The 15,773-nt window shown below is 36.7% G+C and overlaps 1 protein-coding gene across 1 annotated transcript in view; it reads left to right on the top strand.

Moving 5' to 3' along the window:
• Positions 1–15,773, top strand: part of EML5 (EMAP like 5) — a gene marked incomplete at its 5' end in the record, with an annotated part of 145,236 nt that overhangs the window by 101,170 nt on the left and 28,293 nt on the right. Inside the window, 8 exons of the mRNA XM_064291859.1 lie at positions 860–1,012; positions 1,737–1,868; positions 2,992–3,080; positions 3,948–4,124; positions 7,785–7,986; positions 8,638–8,764; positions 11,772–11,786; positions 13,883–13,891. Coding sequence (XP_064147929.1) covers positions 860–1,012; positions 1,737–1,868; positions 2,992–3,080; positions 3,948–4,124; positions 7,785–7,986; positions 8,638–8,764; positions 11,772–11,786; positions 13,883–13,891 — 904 coding nt within the window. The remainder of the gene's footprint in view (positions 1–859; positions 1,013–1,736; positions 1,869–2,991; positions 3,081–3,947; positions 4,125–7,784; positions 7,987–8,637; positions 8,765–11,771; positions 11,787–13,882; positions 13,892–15,773) is intronic.

Raw genomic sequence — 15,773 nt, 5'->3', positions numbered from 1 at the left:
TGCCGCCACGCCGCCCACGCGAACCGGCGGCCCCCCCCCCCGGCGTCAGTTCAGGGGGATGGAGCTGCTCCCTGCACTTATGCCGTGCCCGCAGTCCGCCAAAATCCCGACGGGACGGGTCCCCGGCTGGGACGCTTCTCTCCCCACTCCAATACCAGTCACTGCCTCCCGGGGACTTTTCCCACTGGCTACGCCGCCACGCCACCCGCGTGAAACAGCTGGGTCCCCTCCCGGAATGAGTTCGGGGGCCAGGGCTGGGCCCCTTGTTTATGCCGTCTGCTTGCTGCCCTGGGCTTTGCCCCAAGTCGGGCGCCGAAGGTCACCTGACTGATACGCTGGCTCCAAGCTCTGAAAACAATCGCTGCCTCTCCGTATTTGTTCGTTCTCAATCTCTAAATCTGTGTTTGTTGTTCAGGGTTTGTAGATTGTTATGTATGTGATCGATTCACTTGTTTTTCCGAGTCTTTGTTGCAAGAGGGATCCCTGGTAGCGTCCACCTAGTCCGCCATCTTGGCCCCGCCTCGACTTTTTATTTTAGTTAAAATTTCACATTCTTTATCAGTTTAATTTCTTTTAAGGTATAAATATTAGTATGCGTTTTGTTGCATTCAAAAGAGGAAATGGTTTGTATCAATTCTTGCTTATAATTCCATACCATTCATTTCAATAGAAAATTTTGTTGTGTCTTTTGACTCCTTTTTAGTGTTGATTTGAAGCCATAATAAGTATTGGCATCCCCTTGAAATTAAAGGTTCTTTAAGCACATATACATATATATATATATAAAAATATATATATGTATATATATATATTTTTTTTTAATAAAAGAAAATTGCCTGATAAGTACTCTCTCTTTTAGGTGGAAGGTGTTGCTGTTTTTCCCCTGATGGTAAAGCTTTGGCAGTAGGCCTCAATGATGGAAGTTTCTTAATGGCAAATGCAGATACTCTAGAGGATCTTGTGTCTTTTCATCACAGAAAAGATATTATTTCAGATATTCGATTTTCACCTGGTAAGATTCCATTTCAGTCTTATTTGATTATTAACTTGAATCTGGCAATCAGTAAATCTCTCACTGTGTCATTGATATTAACTGATATTTTTTGTTAGAATTTTCCTTTTTTTTTTTTTGGACTGGACAAGGCAGTGTGGTGAGAGTCAAGAGCCCTGGATTGGATGGATGGCAAATCATCTGGCTGAGTGCCAGTTCTGCCACTAAATTTTCCATGTGTCTCAGGTCAAGGCACTTCTCTGAGCTACAGGTTCCTCATTTGTGAAACGAAAGGATTGGATGGCTGTCTTCTTTATATGCTTTTGAACTTGCACTAATTTTATTCCCTCAATTTCCATATATTCATCATCTGCTACAAAACTGACTGTAATGTACAGATTACTAATGTTAAGGTAAAATTTACTTCTGTTGGTTTAGTTCTATTTTTTCTAAGTTCAGAGGTTTTTTGTTTTGGGTAAGTGCAGAGTGTATCAAAATTGCATTTCATATAATTTCTTAACATTTGCTCTCCACTGATCTACTTCCCCAGAAAAAAAAAATTGTTGATTACAATATATTTGAAAAATACACTTTAATATTCGTCACTTGACACGTCTGTCTTGTTAGAATTTTTGAAACACCTAAGAGTTCTTGAAAAAATATTAAGACCAAAGTAACCCCAGTTACAGAGTGTAAAAATATTTCCAAAGGTAGAAAATGTCAAGCAGATATGTTTCTATTACAGGGTCTGGCAAGTATCTAGCTGTAGCATCCCAGGACAGCTTTATAGATATATACAACGTAGTGAGCAGTAAGCGAGTAGGAATATGCAAAGGCGCTACCAGTTATATAACCCACATTGATTGGGATACTAGAGGTAAGAATTTAAATAACTTAATATTTGGTAAAGCTTCATGTGATATTTTAGAGAAACAAGTGATTCAAAAAGATTGTTAAAAACAAACATAATTCTCAAAATGATTTTCCACTACTTTACATCTAAAGGATGAACACTGTAGAGCTTAGAGTTTTCAATATTTCACCTAATGTTATTCAAATGATAGCACACCAAATGATGACATTACTGCGATAAACTCTTTAATTTGTAAAATAATGTAAATATTATGCAAAAATAATTTTTAGTGATGGCGATGTCGTGGTTTTTGTCAGATAAATTTGATGTAAGTAGTAACTTTGAATCTGGAAAGTGAGAAATATTAATGAGGATTTTAAAATCATTTTCCCATTGTTGGTATGAAACACATTCCCTAAATACGGTCATGATTGCACAAAATACAGAATGTAATGTGGGCAGGTCTGTTTTTAGCAGAATGTATGGTATGTGGCATATGATTGTACCAGTAAGGCATCAGTGGGAATTTAGACACGAAGCGTCAGCTTTAATAAGCTTGAATAAATGTTAAATATTTAAATGTTCCCCTTTAAAAGATTTTGTTTTACTTATTCATCTAACTAACCCTAGAGTTGCAAATTAAATTTTTTTCCCAATGTAGTTAGAAAAATTATTTACATTTACTTTTTTAAAAAACGCTTCAACATTTGTTTCTAAGGGTTTTCTTTTTTTGCAAATGTATAATAGAAATGGTATTTATATATGTAAGCCAAAACCAAAAACCAAACCCGTTGCCATCAAACCGACTCTGACTCATAGCTACCCTATAGGACAGGGTAGAACGGCCCCATAGAGTTTCCAAGGAGTGGCTGGTGGATTCAAACTGCTGACCTTTTGGTTAGCAGCCTAGTTCTTCTTCACCCCCATGTCGCCAGGGCTCCGTTTATGTATATACATGCACAAAAATTAAACCGTTTATTAATTTGATTACTTAGTTATATGGAGATTAAGAAAATGAAATGCTCTTAATATATGTTGACTGCTGAAGAAAATGGGTTTTTATATTTAAGCTTATTTTTCCCCATAAAATTTAAGCAGGATACTAGATGTATATATATTTTTTTTTTTTTTAATTTTTTTTTTTAAGGAAAGCTTTTACAAGTCAACACTGGTGCTAAAGAACAATTATTCTTCGAAGCTCCCAGAGGGAAAAAACAAATCATTCCCAGCGTGGAGGTAAGAAGATAGTGGTGCTCGTGGTGTTGTTTATATGAGTAAGAATAGTTGAAAATTGATGCCTACCTTTCTTCCTTTAGTTGCATGGAAAGTCTGTTCTCCAATTATAGATATTCATTGAGTGTGTTTATTTTATTGGATCAGAATACATAGATGGATCAGGAATAAATCACTGACATGTCTAGGTATGCTCAATTCCCTTTCTCAGAGAACAAGAAGCATGCAACAGCAAATAGAAGACATGCCCTCTAAGACTGGAATACTTCATGTCTGCTGAATCTGTCTAAGGCACTTGCTGGCAAATTCCTGATCTAAAAAACTACAAAAACACCCGTACACACACACCACACACAACCAAGAAAAATGTGTGTAGGTTTATGCCTAACAATATTTGCAGTTTTTTTTACATGGCCTGAGAATAAAGGCTCAACAAATTTAACATGCAAGTGGCTTAATAAGGGAAAGGGACTGTAAGTGGAAGTCATTAATTTCTGGTAATGGTTGGTTGGAAAATATGCTTATGCCAATAATGCATCCGTGGGAATTTAAACATAAGCGTCAGAAGATGTTCCTTGATTATGTGAAGGGCAGGAAAAGTCTTAACTTCTTCAATCACTGTGTGCCCAGCATCTAGCACATACAGTGGGTACATAATTAGTGCATCTCAAATAACCTTAGGTTCAAATTTTCCTGCAAGAACTAGTAGACTCTGGAAGCTACTAAACAAAGACCACTAACTTCCTAGATTTGAGTTAGAAAGAGAAATTATGTATTGTTCATGTTCTTTTTTTGACTCTAATAAATATAATCATTGTTAATTTTTTAGGTTTATATATATACTGACAGCATTTTTTTTTTTCTCTTTAGGTAGAAAAAATTGGCTGGGCATCATGGACAGGTGTGCTTGGTTTATGCTGTGAGGGCATTTGGCCAGTAATTGGAGAAGTCACGGATGTGACTGCCTCTTGTCTCACCAGTGACAGAATGATCCTTGCTACCGGGGATGATCTGGGATTTGTAAAGTTATTTAGATTTCCCACTAAAGTATGTGTTTTTCTTTAACTTTCTTAATAATGATTATTATAAACATAGTTAAGGTGATGCCATCTCATAGCATTTCATTCTTGTGATATGAAATGCCCAGAATTATGTTTGTTATCCTTGGCATCCTATTAATAGCTTTTATCTAGAAGAACTATTAAGTTTATGATCCTGTGCCTTAAGTTGTGTATTGTACAGTGTTACTCAGTCTTGAGTAATTTAAATATCCTTTTAAAGGAAGCATTCCTTTTATTCCCTATATCGGCTTAAGTAATCTTAGTATTCTTTTCATGAAATGCATACCATTAACAGCCGTCAGTATGGATTACACTTCAACATAAAGGAAACAAAAACCCTCACAACTGGACCAATAAAAACATCATGATAAACAGAAAATATTGATGTTGTCGTTGATTTTACTTTACTTGGATCCACAATCAATGCCCACGGAAGCAGCAGTCAGGAAATCAAACAGTATATTACATTAGGCAAATCCGCTGCAAAAGACCTCTTTAAAGTGTTAAAAGGCAAAGATGTCACTTTGAGGACTAAGGTGGGCCTGACCCAAGCCATGGTATTTTCAGTTGCCTCATATGCATGCAAAAGCAGGACAATGAATAAGGAAGACCAAAGAAGAATTGATGCCTTTGAATTATGGTTTGGCAATGAATATTGAATATACCGTGGACTGTCAGCAGAATGAACAAATTTGACTTGGAAGAAGTACAGCCAGAACCCTTAGAGGCAAGGGTAGTGAGACTTCTCCCATGTACTTTGGACCTGTTATCAGGAGGGACCAATCCCTGGAGAAGACATCATGCTTGGTAAAGTAGAGGGTCCCCCAAAGAGAGGAGAGAAAGAGCCTCAAAGAGATGGATTGACACATGGCTTCAGCAACGGGCTGAAGCATAGCAACAATTCCGAGGATGGCACAGGACTGGGCAGGGTTTCACTCTGTTGTACCTAGGCTCACTATCAGTCAGAATTGGCTCTACAGCACCTAACAACAGTAGATATAAATGCTTTAACCAGTTAAATACAAAAAACCTACAACACCTTTAAAATTAAACGTTAATTTAACATGATGAATGCTGTTATTTTGCTTGAACCAAAATGTACAGGTTCCTTATAGTGCTACATGCCTATGCTATTGTGTGCTGTGTGATGACTCGATTAATTCTCTTCACTTTTCTCTATTCACATTACTACAAAACGCTTGTCTGTAGGCCAGGAGGTCATTTTTTGCTTAGCACAAAAATAAAATTTATGTTTGGAGTCCAGATGTGTTTATTTCTTATTAATGTCGTAAATCAAGTTCTTACTTTAGGTGACAGGAAAGACAACACACAATACAGGCGAGGTCAGCACAATTGGACTAAACCAAAAGCAAAGAAGTTTCCTGAATAAACTGAATGCTTCAAAGGCCAGCGTAGCAGCGGCAAGGGTTTAGAGACCATGGTTTCAGGGGACATCTAAGTCAATTGGCATGATAAAACCTATTAAGAAAACATTCTGCATCCCACTTTGGAGAGTGGCATCTGGGGTCTTAAATGCTAGCAAGCGGCCATCTAAGATGCATCAGTTGGTCTCAATCCACGTGGATCGAAGGGGAATGAAGAACACCAAGGACACAAGCTAATTACAAGCCCAAAAGACAGAAAGGGCCACATAAACCAGAGACTGCATAAGATTGAGACCAGAAGAACTAAATGCTGCCCAGCTACAACCAATGACTGTCCTGACTGGGAATATAACAGAGAGCCCCTGAGGGAGCAGGAGAGCAGTGGGATGCAGACCCCAAATTCTCATAAAAAGACCAGACTTAACGGTCTGACTGAGACTAGAAGGACCCCAGTAGTCATGGCCCCCAGGCCTTCTGTTGGCCCAGGACATGAACCATTCCCAAATCCAACTCTTCACACCAGGATTGGACGGGACAGTGGATGGGAGAGGGATGCTGGTGAGGAGTGAGCTTCTTGGATCAGGTGGGCACTTGAGACTATGTTGGAATCTCCTGCCTAGAGGGGAGATGAGAAGGCAGAGGGGGTTAGAAGCTGATGATATGGACACAAAAAGAGTGGAGGGAGGGAGCGAGCTGTCTTATTAGAAGAGTAATTGTGAGTGTGTAGCAAGGTGTATATAAGTTTTTGTGTGAGAGACTGACTTGATTTGTAAACTTTCACTTAAAGCTCAATGAAAATTAAATAAATAAATCAAGTTCTATATTATAATCTGACACCAACACGATCTTAAGCCTGAGTCTGAAACAGGGCACTGGAATCATAGTATTCAGTGCATGATAGTCCAAAATTGCTGCTCACATATTTTTAGATCAGCATTGAAATGAAAGCACAGATTTAAAAGTTCTAATAGAAAACTCAGGCACCCAAGAAAATATTTCACTGAGCCCTGTTTTAAATACACTTACGTGGTAGAAACTTAGTGGATAAGAATGCGTTCCAAACATTTTTTTGGTCAGTAATTCACCTCCAGCATTCCAGAGAGTTGTATGTGCCTTAGTAATGCATTCTAAGATATTGGTCTACAGATTCCTCCTTTACCTCACTGTAGCAAGAATCTCAAGATCTTTGGGAAACTACCTTCATACAGTGCTTTGATAACAGTTTCCCTGAGTTTAGAGTCTTCATTCCCAGAAAATGCAGTGACCTGTTATCACGGTGGGTTTTTTTTTTTTTTTTAATTCTAACCCCCTTGAAAAGATGTCCACCTAAGCCCTACTTGTGATACATTGGTCTGAAATTTACTTATGTAACTTGGTCATGCTAGTTTTCTAAATATAAAAGTTGCCAGTATCTATAACTTGGAGTTTTCTTGATATATATTCCTCTGTGTAATGCTTATAATGAATTAAAGTCAAAGATGATTGATAATATAAATGATATTGATGGTATAAATATAAATGATTGATAATTTTTCATGAATATAGCCATGCCGTATATAGGCATTTATATCCTTATGTTCTCATTGTGTCTATTTCCTATAATGATATGCCAGCTTAATTATTTTTAATAGATACACACTAAACCCTGGTGGCATAGTGGTTAAGTGCTACAACTGCTAACTCAAGGGCCGGCAGTTCAAATCCACCAGGCGCTCCTTGGAAAGTCTACGGGGCAGTTCTACTCTGTCCTATAGGGTCGTTACGAGTCGGAATCGACTCGACGGCACTGGGTTTGGTTTTTTTCTTTTTTATACCATAGATATATACTGTAACTATTACTCTATTGAACGTTGAACGTGTTTTAAACTTCTTATTGCAATAAGTAAATGCTATGGTAAATATTTTTTTCACACTTAACATTTTCTTAGCATAGGTCCCTAAAGGGGGGGTTGGTGAGTCAAAGGTAAGAACATTTTTATGCTTTTAATGCAGAGCACCAATTTGCTTTCCAAAAGAGTTGTGCCCATGGCACTAGCACTGGATGAAACTAGTAGTTTCATCCTGTCCTCATCAGATTTAGGAATTATTTTTTGTTCTACTGAGTTTCAGTATTTATGAGAAAATGCGTGAGAGTGTGTTTACAAGTTCTAATGATTCATTTCTAAACATATATTAAAAATGAAATAAAAGAAATAAATAATTTAACATTTTCAAATAAAATTTCTCAGAAAGATTATGATTGAATTTTTTTTCATCTTTAGGGAAAATTTGGAAACTTTAAGAGGTATGTGGCCCATAGTACACACGTCACAAATGTTCGCTGGACTTATGATGACAGCATGTTGGTTACCCTTGGAGGCACAGATATGTCTTTAATGGTTTGGACAAATGAAATGGAGGGCTATCGAGAAAAAAGGCCTTGTGATAGTGAAGAATCTGATATAGATTCTGAAGAAGATGGGGGTATGTCATTTTTAAATATTTTAATGAAAGTGTAGGAAACAATTTAGCAGAACTGATTTAAACTGCAGAAGTTAAAACAGGTATGATAAAGTTTGAATAATTGTGCTTTTAGTGTTTTGATTCTGTTTAACACCAAAATTGGTTTTGTGACTTGAGATTAACAGGCTGGCATACGTTAATGACTTAGATGTGCTTCATCTACAAATGTAAGACAATCACATTTTAAATAAGTACTGTTAAAATAAATTTTATACTATTGAACTTCATATTTTAAAAGAATTTGTATTTTTTTTCTAATATATCAATTAATATCAGATCATTACAGAAAAGCTAGGAAGTACATTTTGTAGTAAATTATCACAGTATCTTGGATCACCCCAGGGGTGATCTCTGTTAGCATTTTCAGATACATCCTTAGGGGTATGTGGATTTATTCACATAACATTTTTTATTGTTTATCTGCTATTATTACTTAATAATCATTAATCATTCTTCTACATAATTTATACTGCATGTTTTTCATAATTTGGCTAAAATGTAATTTATTTAACTTATTTTATGTTCTTGATCGTTCTTGTATTCAGCTTATAAGATCATAATTGATCTTCCTCAGTTGTCACTTAGAGAATAACTTTCATATTTTCGTGGTAGGCTACGACAGTGATGTCACCAGGGAGAGTGAAGTCAGTTACACCGTCAGAGCCTTATCGACCAATGTCCGCCCAATGTTCGGAATCAAGCCTCATTTACAACAGAAGGAACCCTCAGCAGATGAGAGGTAACTATCAAATTTAACATTAGATGAAGAAAAAGATATTTGTATTAAAACTTGAATTTATTGTTTAATTAAATGGATTTCTTGCCAAAAAAAAAAACCGAGGAACAGCTGTATTCTATCGCTTCAAACAGTTCCTGACACCACCTTGAAGACATGGCTTGTCTTTAAATACTTTTTGATGATGATACAGTCTTTTCAAGTGTCTTAGGGAATAATACTAGATATAAAATCTGTGTGATTAAGGTGATCTTACTGGCTAATGTTTATATATGTAAGTGATGGTGCTGGAGGAGATTTAATAAAAATTTAACCCAATGCCAAGTGCTTTTTAGGAAGCACGTGAACAGAGGAATGATTACATTTTGAAAAGGCCTTTGTATCCATGTACCTTTAATCAAGGATAACCGTTATCCCAAAATTTTCTCAAAAGAGGGGGTTGAAGTATAATTTGTCTTTAATGAGAATTATTGGTCTTTGTTTAGAATCAACAAGTAAAAAATAAGGGGAAAATAAGGATATGTGTGGAGCAAATTTATGAGAAGAGATGATTTTTAAAATCATTAGGTGCTTTTAAAATATTAGGGAAGTTGGACAACTATTAAGAGGCACATGCATCAGTGGATGGCATGGTGTTCAGAAGCAAAGAAGTTTTAAGAAACAATGAAGGAAAAATTATCCCGAAACAGCAATGAGGAATAAGAGGGAGTGGCAGGTAGGAATACCAGTGACGACCTCCTCTGTAGAAAGCCGTGATAGGGAAAGCTTCGTTATAAAACATTACAGTATTTGAGGGAAAGGTTAAAAATTAAAGGCAGTTCATTCACAGTTGAACAGGATTTGTGATAAATCCAAGTGAAGGAACAGCCTGAGAGTAGTGCCGAAGACTGTTGGAGCTCAGCTAGATAGAAATGATGTTACAAAAAGCATTGTATCTATAGGTATAATGTTCTGATGAAAGATGACCTTAGTAGGGTAAAATATAAGTTAGTGTTGGGAAAGGGGAGAACTAGAGATTCTGTGGAACTAACTGGCCCCAAACGTCCAAGGGAACTTCTAGGTATAATGTCGAGGTTGTGATCCTACCATAGCTCCCCTTCCAGGTGCCCCGTTTGCTGATGGTACCATATTGTACCTGTTGCCGTTGAGTCAATTCCAACTCATAGCGACCCTAGGGGACAGAGTAGAACTACCCTGTAGGGTGTCTAAGGAGTGGTTGGTGGGTTTGAACTGCCGACCTTTTGGTTACCAGCCAAGCTCTTAACTGCTGCACCACTAGGGATCCTTGCTGATGGAATACCTCAGATAAAAGCAAGTGTGAGTCACCTAAGGAAAAGGGTAGAGAAGCGACCATCCATGTTGTCAGCAGGTATAAAGAGGCAGAGTATTCAATAAGCGGTATGTTTTAAGAAGGCTGATCATATACTATGCCCTAAATACTTGTGCAGGATTCAAGTTGAAGACGTTTGGTACAAGGGAAATGGCTTGGTTTTTGGAGTCAGACAAGTGGGTTAACGTATTAGTTGGATGACATTGAAAAAATTGCTCATTCCCTCTAAACCACATTTTCTTCTGTGGTAAATGAGCATCATAATCCCAAATTTATGGAGTATTTCCAAATTTAAATGAAATAATGTATGTAAAGAACTTAGCAGGCTTTCGCCAAGGTACTCCTCCCTTGGTATACAACATGGAGTGACCTGAGAGATACTTGATTAAAACCGAAATGCTATTTCTAAAGTTAAATATTTACAAAGTAATTGATACTACATTTACTAATTAGAGAAATACATATAAGTATGGTCAGCAGTTCGAATCCACCAAGCGTTCCTTGGAAACTCGATCGGGCAGTTCTACTCTGTCCTGTAGGGTCCCTATGAGTCGGAATCAACTCGACGGCAGCGGGTTTGGTTTTGTTTTTTTTTTATGCAAATGTAAAGGTTCCTAATTGGAATATTTGCTGTAGAGTGCTTAATGTTATTTAAAGAAAATTATATCTCACATATAATGAAAAATGTTCTGTAGGGAAGGAAGGAGCTCCAGATAGTCCATAAATCTTTCATTTGTTATATCAAATTTTTAAAGAAAAATACCGTTTATCAGATAAATTTCATTTATTAGAAATTGTGCCCTAATCTTAATCTCATTCATGGTAAAACACTTAAATTTAAATTTCTTCCCTCATTGTCAAAGTGACCCAAGTTCTGACAGACGGATTTATTTTTACTACTCACAAAGAATGGGTGGCAGTGCCACAATTGTAATCTTTGCTATTACCTTGCATTTTTCACAGCTAACTTTTTCTAAATTATTTTTGGAATTATTTTTCATTTTCGTTTACTTTATAATTTCAATTCTACTTCTGCCAAGGCAGAAGTGAGTAATGTGACTCCTAGACAGCAGTCGTCATTATTGCTGCTGTACTTCATTGTCAGGCATTAAGATTAGGAAGTGGAGGCTTTCAATATTTAGGATGCTTTGTTTTTATAAAATGAAAGAATCAAAGGAGATAAAAATTAAGAGGTGTTTCTTATTACCAGTTTTGAATGTATTTGTGAGGAGATAATGTGGTCTGTGTAAATAATTGTTTCATATTTTAAATATATTACTGCCATCAAAGGTGAAACAAAACACTTTATGAGCAGTTAAAACAAATACTTAACAATTTTTATCCACTTAACAGAAAGATGTTTCTAATAAGAATTGATTACTGTATTTGGTTGATACTTTTGTGGATTTTTTTTCATAAATGATGTTTTATGTTTTTCTATAAATGTTTTTAAAGCAAGTCTTCTATATTTAAAGTAGTTAATTGTCACTCGGATTTCCTTCCAGAGGCATTATTTTAAAAACGTACAAAGCAATTTGACATAAAATTTAGGTAGTTCTGTATTTCCTTAAAATTTTGTTGACATAGCACTTCTATTCTGTTTAATAAACTGTTAAACATTTTTATTTATCATCAGTTTTCATATATATTTCTCCGTTTTTCCCCTTGCTCCTTTTGAAGGCAGGGAGTAGTAAGGTAAGTGTTTTATTAAAGAAAATATTTTATTCTAAAATTTAGTCTTTGTTCTGTTTTGGCGTTTATATTATTTTTAAGGTATTGATGTCTCTTTTCCTGTAAAACATTGAACTGTATTTGTCCAGAAAGAATTAGAAAATGAAATAGGACAAACTCTACAAAAGAGTTGCGTTTTTAGATACAGTATGTAGATGTTATTGTTTGAGAGTCTTCATTATAATAATCTGGTTTGTTAACAATTTTTCACAAACTCCTATACTGTAGAAAGTCTCAGGACCAGGGCACCAGCACTTCTTGCCGTATGTGAAGAGCGGCTTTGCCTCTTTACGGAAGCCTTGCTCAGCCACGCGGGGGGTTGTCAGGTGACGCGGCTGCCTGTCAGCAGTCAGCAATCAAATAGCCACCATCGAAAGCAACCAACTTGCCCTGACCGTTTGATTCCTTTACAGTCAGCACAAGGGACATTGGAATTGTTTTCTCCGGACCTGTAACGTAGTTCTCTGGCCATCTGTACTTCCTTAGCTTAGCCCTTTAGTGCCGCGCAGAGGGAGGTGGCTCTTTCGCTTAGTGCTGTGGTGTACAGACACAATAATCTGCCGTGAGGCCTCTAATAGGGTACTGTTGAAGAAATTGTCATTGACGATTGGATAAAAATAGAAAAGATACATATCAGGTTTGCAAATAAAATTTAGAAAAAGAGTTCATCTAAATTACAGAAAAAAATAGAATCATCTCCGTAGATGAGAACATGAGAATGAAACAGTGTTAAATTTAAGAGGACTAACATCTATCCTGCATTTTCTAGGTAGGCATGTGAAAATCTTGAGGTTTTAGTTGCTCAAGAGCTTAACATGAGTCCGGAGTATGGTATAACTTCTAAAAAGGCCCACTTAATCTTAGGCTGTTTTAACAGAAATGAAGAGTGCAGATCTAGCCTAATATCTAGAGTAATTTATTCAGAACTGACCTCTGAATTTAAAGGGGACATTGACATTTTATACTGGTCTAGAAGGAAGCACAGCATGAAGAAAGGTTGGGAAGCCACTTCATATAAAGATAAATTGCTCTGTCAATTGTTTAAGAACAAGAAAACTAAGGGGAGACATAATTGCTGTTTTGGATGTGAGTGACTCCTGTGTGTAAGTACTCTCCCTATTGGAGTCCCTGGGCGGTGCAAACGGTTAACATACCCGTGCTACTGACCAAAAGGTTGGAAGTTGGGATCCACCCAGAGGCACCTTGGAAGAAAGTCCTGGTGATCTGTGCCCAAAAACCAGCATTTGAAGACCCCTGGAGAGCACAGTTCTACTCTGACACCGAATATGGAGTCGCCCTCAGGCAGATGACTGAGGGCAGCTGGTTTTTACTGGAACCTCCCTATTACAAGCTGTGTTAGTGCAGAGTTTGGATAACCTCTTGTCACAGGTGCTATAAAGGTATGTTCTAGACCTGTAAAGGAGATTCCTAGACATCGGGGGAGGAGGATTAATGAGGTGACTTCTGTGATCCCGTCTGATTCTGTTTCAGTCATTATGCTATTAAGGAAAACTTTTAAAAGGTTGCTTAAATTATTCTCAAGATCCAAAATCCAGTGTGGTCCTGAAATCACTCACTCTGCTTTATGGGGTCGCTGTGAGTCGGAATCGACTTGACGGCAGTTTGTTTGGTTTGTTGGGTCAGAGTATGGGAGGCTTAGGCTCCTTAGACAATTTCCTTAGTAGTAGCCCCAGTGCCACCAACCTTTTAAATTAGTTGCTACCATTATACTGCCTTTTGGAAGAACAAAGATAAGCTTAGATATTTTGTTTGAAATTCACATTACATTGCATAAAAATAAGAATGGCGGGCTTTAATAACAAAGAACATACTGATGAATTCTCATTTATTTTTCTTGTCTTCTAATTTCCTGCTATTAATGGAGTAACTTAAGCCTTCTCTTACATGCAGCATGAAATAAAAATAGGCCTTTAATATATGCGGTATAGTTTATCTGCACTGGACTTGTGAAACGATTTTATAACAGGAAGTATTTTGCTAGTGTTCTGCATTCAAATTTGTGTTGTCATCTTTTCTCTTCTTCACCTGCTGCTGAAAAGGGGTTCCAGGTAATCCTCTCTTTGCTATGCTTACAGGACCTAATTTTCTATTTTTATCATCTATGTTTACCATTAATGACCTGTGTTGTTCGCTGTTCTTTGCCCACATTCAGCTTTTGTGATTTTTTTTTCCCCTTGGAGTTAGCATCGCTGAAGGGAATAGCATCTTAATTATTGGGTTTACACTACATAAGTAACTGCTTTACCAAAACTTTATCCATTTAACTTGTATAATTATACAAGTTGTAAAATTTTATTTTAAACAGTAATATGACTTATATAAATGGTCTTTATAAAATTAAAACATTCTTAACTGTTGCAAAGGATGGTGTAGATAAAAAACGACCTGTTATTTGTCTGGATCCTCATTAAAGCTGCTGGGCAGTAACAGTGAGTAAAGTTACCAACAGCATTGACTTGAAGAACAGCCAAGGCTGCTACCGTTCTCCAAAAGTGTCCTAGCAGAAACATTTTAAAATGTTAAATACTATAAATTCAGTTCCATTTTTTCTTATGGACATTTCAAAAATATATATGAAGAAGATTTGAGACAAAAATTGCTGTGACAATTTTAAAAGTTGTTTTATATTCTTGATAAGTAATTTAATTTTTATGTCACCGATCAGACATGCCTCTGCACTACATATTGCCTTATATTACATATGAAAATACAACTCATATTGTGTGTTCAAGACATGACACTTCATTTTTTAAATATGTATAGCTTGAAAATAATTTTGAAGATGTGTATATATTTTTATGTCTTTAATTTTATGAGACTTATAAATGTTGGATATTTTTCCACAGAAAAGTCAGTCTTTATCACTTCCTGATTTGTTATAAAATGAATATTAATCTAAAATTGGGGAAGTGGTTGATGTGTGATTTTGAATAAATTCATTGTTTAGGATATTAATATAATTATACAGGTTATTAATATAATTTGAAATAAAAATAATAAAGTAAATAGTATTTTTAAATATTAAAGAGTTTTAGGGAAGAGCTTCCACATTTAAATGGTTCAAATTGTGAACTCTATACCTGATGAAGGAGCCTGGTGGCACAATGATTAAGAGCCCAGGCTGCTAACCAAAAATTTGGCAGTTCAGATCCACCAACCACTCCTTGGAACCCCTATGGGACAGTTCTACTCTGTCCTATAGGGTCACTATGAATCGGAATCGACTCAATGGCAGCGGGTTTGGTTCTTTGGTTTTATGTAGGTAGAGCTGATAAATGTTTAGTAAGTAGGGAGAATAAGGGAAGGGGAGTCTGAGGCAGTAGTACTAGCCATTACCATTTACAGAGTGTTGTGTGGTTTACAGTGCTCTGTGACTTTAAAGGAAACCCTGGTGGCGTAGTGGTTAAGTGCTGCGGCTGTTAACCAAGAGGTCGGCAGTTCAAATCTGTGTTGTATGGTTTACAATGCTCTGTGACTATAAAGGAAACCCTGGTGGTGTAGTGGTTAAGTGCTACGGCTGTTAACCAAGAGGTCAGCAGTTCGAATCCGCCAGGCACTCCTTGCAAACTCTACAGGAAAGTTCTACTCTGTCCTATAGGGTCGCAATGAGTTAGGATCAACTTGATGGCAGTGGGTTTGGTTTTGGTTTGATGACTGTAAAATGTCTTGCTTGAGTAACCAATGGTGATGTCGTTAACCAGTGCTAGGGACTTCAGGAGGCAGAGAAAGTAAAAAGCACTAAGGAGCAGATAATGAGTACAAGTTTGAACTCAGACATGATTTTTGTTGCCAACAATATAGAAAGTTTGTAGAAATACTATCAACATTCAATTCAAGAAGAGTATATTGATTACCTACCACGTTCAAGATAGCCTGTTAGAGCAGTGATCTAGGGCTTTGTTGATAATGCACGCCATCGAGAAACTTTCG

This window comes from Loxodonta africana, chromosome 10 (genome assembly GCF_030014295.1).
Source record: "Loxodonta africana isolate mLoxAfr1 chromosome 10, mLoxAfr1.hap2, whole genome shotgun sequence".
In the NCBI taxonomy this organism is placed as follows: Eukaryota; Metazoa; Chordata; class Mammalia; order Proboscidea; family Elephantidae; genus Loxodonta; species Loxodonta africana.
The sequence above is the reverse complement of the archived record's forward strand: the minus strand, read 5'-3'. Positions and strand labels throughout refer to the sequence as shown.